We start from the raw sequence: 6,918 nt of genomic DNA, 5'->3' as shown, positions 1-6,918 counted from the left end.
TCAGGCACCCTCCCCCGTCAGGCACCCTCTCCCGTCAGGCACCAGCTTGGAGGGTGGTTCCTTGCATGGGCACTGGGTCCCAGGCCGTGTGGGGAAGGGGGTGCCAGCTGCCGGGGGCTGGACCCTGCCCAGAGGCCACTTGTCCCTGACTCATCCCCAGGGCTGGCCTGTCACGCCGCCTCCTGGCAGTGCAGCACCAGCACATGGTCCTGAGCCCAGCCTGGCCAGCCAGTGTCCCTCAGTCAGCTGTCACGCCCACCAGCAAGGCAGCTCGCACTCCAGACAGAAGCCAGCTTGTTTCTTCTCTCGATGGCGCTGGTGGTCCCGGAGCCGCTCCCCTGATGGCCTCTTTCCCGTCTGCCAGCTCCAGATGCCTCAGGAATGTCTTTCCACTGACCCTTTCCGACCCGCCCTGCTGTGCCCGCAGCCGCAGACCTTGGTGCAGTCTGTCCTGCAGGCCGAGATGGACTGTGAGCTCCAGAGCTCGCTGCAGTGGGTGAGTGCCCACAGCGGGTGTGGAGAGGGCTCGCTTCAGCCTAGCCCTGGTGCCCCCAGTGCACCTGGGTCACCCGGAGCCCAACAAGTCACTGGCTTGTGTCTCTCCAACGCAGCCCTTGTTCTTCCCGGCGGATGCCAGCTGCAGCGGAGTGTTCCAGCCCCGGCCCGTGTCCCCCAGCAGCCTGCTGGACACAGCCATCAGTGAGGAGGCCAGGCAGGGGCCAGGCCTAGAGGAGGAGCAGGACGCGCAGGAGTCCCTGCCCAGCAGCACGGGCCGGAGGCACACCCTGGCTGAGGTCTCCACCCGCCTCTCCCCACTCACCGCTCCATGTAAGTGTGCCTGGAGGCCCAGGAGGACACCGGTGGATGGCTGACAGTCGATGTGAGGGTGGGCTAATTTAGAATGAATGTGTTGCCCGGCAGCCTCTTAGGTAGGACTTCTCAGGATTTGCCATTTGTTTTAATCCCTGAGACCACACAGTTGATGCTTAGAGCCTGCCCTGCATGTGGTGGTTCTGGTGGAGGATACGGCGTAGGGGTTAGCCTCCAGCAGGGTCCTCCCCAGGCCGCCCCGGGTACTGGGAGGGCAGCCCCTTGGCCTGAGGTCCACCTGCAGCTGCACCGTGATGGTGGCCTGCCTTTGCGGCTCCCTGGGCTCTGGTGGCCTCGAGCCCTCTTCCCACCAGGTTGAGGGCAGGGATGGGGAGGCCGGCACAGCCATGTGTGCGCAGCGGGGGCGGGGGAGCCCGTACTGCAGCGTCAAAAGCACCGTTCTCCTCCCACAGGTATAGTCGTCTCCCCCTCCGCCTCGGCGAGTCCTGCAGAGGGAACCAGCTCTGACAGTTGTCTGACCTCCTCTGCGAGCAGAAGCCCTGTGGGGCTCAGTGGCACCCCGGCCACTCAGGGGCTGTTGGGCACCTGCTCCCCGGTCAGGCTGGCCTCACCCTTCCTGGGGTCGCAGTCTGCCACCCCAGTGCTGCAGACTCAGGGGGGCTTGGCAGGAGCTGTTCTGCTCCCTGTCAGCTTCCAGGAGGGACGGCGGGCGTCGGACACCTCACTGACTCAGGGTGAGCCACGCTCCTCCCACACGTACCTCCACCTTCCCCGGGGAGCCGTGTGTGTCTCTGGCAGCACGTGACTTTGTCCCCCTGTTCTCCACCGGGCCTGGGTGGGACCCTCAGTGCTCTGGTGGCTCGGGGGGTTACAGCCTGCTGGGATGGACACATACGTGGGTCCCTGAGCACGTGGCCTCTGTGGCTGGTTCTGAAAGCACAGGATACAATTCTGTTGGGCAGCACCTCCCGACTTGGAGGAAGCATGGGGTCAGGGAGGGCCTTGGCTGCCAGCTGCCTCCTCGCCACCCCGGGGCTTGGGTGCCAGACTCCTGTCTGGCCATGCTTATGTCACCCGTCCTTTCCTTACCCCCCACCTGAGGCTTGGAGACCCCCTAAGCCAAGGGCTGTGGATGCTGGGCTGGGAGCCAGGAGGCCATTGACCTCCTGATTTGCTCTCCCCGCAGGGCTGAAGGCCTTTCGGCAGCAGCTGAGGAAGACCACGCGGACCAAAGGGTTTCTGGGACTGAACAAAATCAAGGGGCTGGCTCGCCAGATGTGCCAGGCCCCTGCCAGCCGGGCCAGCAGGGGCGGCCTGAGCCCCTTCCACGCCCCTGCACAGAGCCCAGGCCTGCACGGCGTTGCAGCCGGCAGCCGGGAGGGCCGCAGCCTGCTGGAGGAGGTGCTAGAACAGCAGAGGTAGGGCCTGCCCCCGTCCTGGGACCCCGGGTGGACACACGGCAGGTTGTCTCCTCCAGGAACCTCATCTGCTAAGCGGTCCCCTCCTCTGTGTAGCCCAGTGCGCACCCCTGCCCCCAGCCAGGGAGGCGTGTGGGGTACAGGTCCTCGGTGCTGAGCCATGGGGTGCAGCAGCGGGTGTGTCTTTTAAAGTCCCTCGGTGGGTGAAGGTGGCGGGGAGTGAGAATGCTCTGTGGCCGCGTCTCTGAGCTGCTGAGAAGCCAGGTAGAGAAAGAAAGGAAGGTGGGGAGCAGTCAGGGATCAGCCATGCACCTGCCCTCAGCAGCCGCAGCTGGCAGCTCCACGGGCGGGCCCTGCCACACGGGCACTTGGAAACCTGAGAACCCTGCGAGCCGGCGCAGTGACCGCCTGTCCTCTGTTCCCACAGGCTGCTCCAGTTACAGCACCATCCGGCCGCTGCGCCCGGCTGCTCACAGGCCCCCCAGCCAGGCCCTGCCCAGTTTGTGATCGCCCCCTGTGATGGCCCTGGGGCTGCCCCGCTCCCCAGCACTCTCCTCGTGTCGGGGCTCCCGCTTCTGCCGCCCCCACTCCTGCAGACCGGCGTCTCCCCAGTGGCCTCGGCGGCACAGCTACTGGACACACACCTGCACATTGGCGCCGGCCCCACCACCCTCCCTGCTGCGCCCCCACCACGCCTGGCAAGGCTGGCCCCAGGTTGTGAGCCCCTGGGGCTGCTGCAGGGGGACTGTGAGATGGAGGACCTGACGCCCTGCCCCCTGGGGACCTTTGTCCTGGTGCAGTGAGGGCAGCCCTGCGTCCTGGCGCGGACACTGACTCTTACAAGCAATAACTTCAGAGTAGGTGAAGATGTGTGGACTCAAAGCCAAGAACTTTCTAGAAGCGAAATAAGCAATACGTTAGGTGTTTTGGCTTTTTAGTTTATTTTTGTTTTATTTTTTTCTTGCACTGAGTGACCTCAACTTTGAGTAGGGACTGGAAACTTTAGGAAGAAAGAGAATTGAGGGGCGTGTCTTGGGGGCAGGGGCAGGAGGGGAGCTGGGTGGAGGGAACACATCTGCAGTGCCGTGGTGTGGGGATCTCAGCCCCTCTCTCTGGGTTCCTCGTGGTTGAGATGATTACCTCGGACGTCCACGGAAACGAGCGGGCGCATCGTTGTCCGCTTGTGTGTGTGCGTGTGTGTGTGTGTGTGTGCACGCGTGCATTGATTACTATCCATTTCTTTAGTTAACACTCTCCACTTCCTGATTTATGCTTTAATGAAAACTGTGAACTTTCCACTTCATGTATTGGTTTTAAAGCAGCTCTAAGTGGTCAGCCCAGGCGAGGATCACCTACAGATTCTAGGAATTCTCTCCCCTGAAATCAAAACCTGGAAGACATGTTTTTCTTATTTTAGATGAGAAGTTTTATAAACTGCTCAAGAGTTAGTTTTCCAGGACTCTTTGGAGGAACCGCAGGAAGAACCTCAAAGAGGGCAGAGGTGACTTCAAAGTGCTGGGGACTCTGTCCTGAGGGTCACTTGGCCCTGAGCCTCCAGGCGCCCTTGCAGAAGCCCAGAAACTTCTTCCTGCTGCACCTCCCGTTTCCGCTGCTGATGACGTTTATGCATTTCATGATGGGGTCCAACAAGAACACCTGACTTGGGTGAAGTTGTGCAATATCGGAGGCTGACTGCAGGGCTGGGCAGCTGGGAGACAGGTTCGTGGCTCATGGCTCAGGGCTCAGGGCCATGCCTGCCTGGGCCGGGACCCCCCCGACCGCCCTGACTGCTCCTACCTGGGCTCTTCTTTGGCTTTTGTTCAAGGAAGGTAAAGTGAGAGGTTTAGGTCAGTGTTTTCAAGTTTTTGTTTCTTTTTTTAAAGCAAATCCTGTACATGTATCTACACGGGAGACTGGTAAACACTACTTATTTGTTGTATTTTGTACTACACGTTTGTGTTCCAGGTTTAAGCTTCCCTCAGTCATGTTGTTAAGAAGCGTCCCTGTCAGCACAGGTGTGCGTTGAGGAAGGCGCCCCAGGGCCTTCCCTCCCTCAGCACTGGGGTGGAGGCCGCAGGAAGGGGCGGCCCTTACCTGGCAGGTCCGGGCGCACCACTGGCAGGTGGACTCCGTGGGGCTCCACCAGCCAGAAGCCTCTGGAAGGCAACAAAGGCAGTGCTGCTCCCACTCGCCCTGAGTCCAGTCCCCACCCCTGAACCCAGCCCAGGTGCCTTCAGCTACTTCGGCTTCTTACACCCTGCAGTGTTAAACAGAGGCATTGAGAAAGGGGAAAGGCGGGTATTTTTAAAAGCCAAAGATTGACCCAGTTACTTGAGGGTAGGGAGGCGGGCCCAGTGCAGGAGGCTGCATCCCTGGGCTGCCGGTGCCCACCGGGGGCTGTGCCTGTGCCGTGCCGCAGGGAAGCTGGCTGCCCCCGTTCCTGCTGCTGCTGCTGCTCTGTGGCTGTTTCAAAGACTGGACGAGAGGCTGTCTGGAGGGCAGACCTGGTGCCTTGCCGCAGAGAAAACACCAAAGTCTCCTGTTCGCTCATAAAGAAGTTTTTGGGATGGGAGAGAATCCAGACCATCTTGGGGCAGCCAGGCCCTTGCCTTCATTTTTACAGAGGTAGCACAATTGATTCCAACACAAAACCCCTTCCCCTTTTTAAAATGACTTCTGTTCTAATGCCATAGATCAAAGGCCTCAGAAACCGTTGTGTGTTTCCTCTTTGAAGCAATGACAAGCACTTTACTTTCACAGTGGTTTTTGTTTCTTCTTATTGCTGTAGAACCTCTTTTGGAGGATGTTAAAGGCGTGTTTTTCTTGTTTTTTTGAAGAGTGTGTGCTATGTGTTTTGTAGATTTCTTGACAGTGCTGTAATACAGACGGCGAGGCAATAGCCTATTTAAAGACACTACGTGATCTGATTGAGATGTACATAGTTTGTTGTTTTTTTTTTTTACCATAACTGAATTATTTTATCTCTTATATTAACATGAGAAATGTATGCCAAATGATTAGTTGATGTATGTTTTTTAATTTAATATTTAAATAAAACATTTGGAAGGAAAAAACCTTGACTTTTCCCCTTCCTCTCTCATCTCTGGGAGCGCTTTCCTTCTGAGCCGCTTCCCTGAGAGGCCACATCCTCCAGGCTTGTGGAAGTTTCAAATCTTAAAGAGGAGGGCGAGGTGCCAACTCCTGCATTCCACTTCACCGCAGGGAACTAATGGCCTTCCGTCTGAAGAGGACCCCTCCTGCTGTGACAGCCACGGGTGGCCCTGTGGTCTACCCACTCCTCAGGATTCTTCCCCAGTGGCCGGGCTCAGTCACTGAAAGTCTCAGCACCGCCTGGGGCTGCCGGCACCATCCATCCTCAACCCGTCCTCCGCCAGGTTCTCTGAGCCGGTTATAAATTAAGCAGTTGGGCGCCGGGCGCGGTGGCTCAAACCTGTAATCCCAGCACTTTGGGAAGCCTAGACGGGCGGATCACGAGGTCAGGAGATCGAGACCATCCTGGCTAACCCGGTGAAACCCCGTCTCTACTAAAAAATACAAAAAAAAAAAAAACTAGCCGGGCGAGGTGGCGGCGCCTGTAGTCCCAGCTACTCGGGAGGCTGAGGCAGGAGAATGGCGTGAACCCGGGAGGCGGAGCTTGCAGTGAGCTGAGATCTGGCCACTGCACTCCAGCCTGGGCGACAGAGCGAGACTCCGTCTCAAAATAAATAAATAAATTAAGCAGTTGGAAGAATCTCGCAGCCAAACCATTTCCTGGTCTCTGAAAGACTTCATCACCTTCTAACCATAGGGCACGCATTGCTGCTCATAGGAACAAATGATTTGTTCATGTTGGCACCTGGTGGATATTTGGGTTAAAAAAAGCTCTTCAACCTCTCCGCTCCCATTAAGGTGTCATTACCCAAGTGGACCCCTTGTGCACTGTCGGTGGGAGGGTCAATGGCGCAGCCTTTGTGGAAAGCCGTGTACCCGCTCCTCAAAAGATTCGAACCACCACATGATCTGGCCGCTCCTCCTAATGGTACGTACCCGGAAGAACTGAAGGCAGGGTTGGGAGAGGTTTGTACACCCACGTTCACAGCAGCATGACGACAGCCATACTAGGAGGCAGCCCGAGGGGCCGTCAGCTGACGAAGGGATCAACAAGATGTGGTCCATGCCGGCAGTGGAATAGGCCTCAGCCTCACAAAAGGCCAGCCCAGCATGGCCTACAGCGAGGACGGACCCTGAGGATGCTGTGCTCAGTGGAACAAGCCAGTCAGAAAAGAACACACACGCGAGGTCCCTAGAGGGGTCAGATTCACAGAGACAGAAGGTGGAGTGGGGGACGCCGGGGGCTGGGGGAGGGGCTGCTGAGCCAGAGATGAATGGGTGGGAATGGCAATTTAAGGGGATGAAAAGTTCTGGAGTTGGGCAGTGGTGATGGGTGCATAACAATATGAACGTTCTTAATGCCACTCAACTGTGTACCCCAAAATGGTTAAAATGATAAATTTTATGTGTATTTTACTACTTTTTTTTTTTTTTTTGAGCCTTGCTTTGTCACCCAGGCTGGAGTGCAGTGGCATGATCTTGTCTCACGGCAACCTCCGTCTCCTGGGTTCAAGCGATTCTCCTGCCTCAGCCTCCTGAGTAGCTGGGATTAGAGGCT

General features: G+C 57.7%; 1 protein-coding gene across 1 annotated transcript in view; it reads left to right on the top strand.

Moving 5' to 3' along the window:
• The window catches only part of SIK1 (salt-inducible kinase 1), a gene marked incomplete at its 5' end in the record, with an annotated part of 12,077 nt that extends 6,754 nt beyond the window's left edge, over window positions 1–5,323 (top strand). Inside the window, 5 exons of the mRNA XM_011954118.1 lie at window positions 371–496; window positions 612–828; window positions 1,284–1,565; window positions 2,018–2,249; window positions 2,677–5,323. Coding sequence (XP_011809508.1) covers window positions 371–496; window positions 612–828; window positions 1,284–1,565; window positions 2,018–2,249; window positions 2,677–3,052 — 1,233 coding nt within the window. The remainder of the gene's footprint in view (window positions 1–370; window positions 497–611; window positions 829–1,283; window positions 1,566–2,017; window positions 2,250–2,676) is intronic.
• Between the last annotated feature and the right edge of the window lie 1,595 nt (window positions 5,324–6,918).

The sequence above is a fragment of the Colobus angolensis genome, unplaced genomic scaffold (genome assembly GCF_000951035.1).
Source record: "Colobus angolensis palliatus isolate OR3802 unplaced genomic scaffold, Cang.pa_1.0 Scaffold38, whole genome shotgun sequence".
Classification (NCBI taxonomy): Eukaryota; Metazoa; Chordata; class Mammalia; order Primates; family Cercopithecidae; genus Colobus; species Colobus angolensis.
This window is presented reverse-complemented; position numbering and strand designations above follow the sequence as displayed.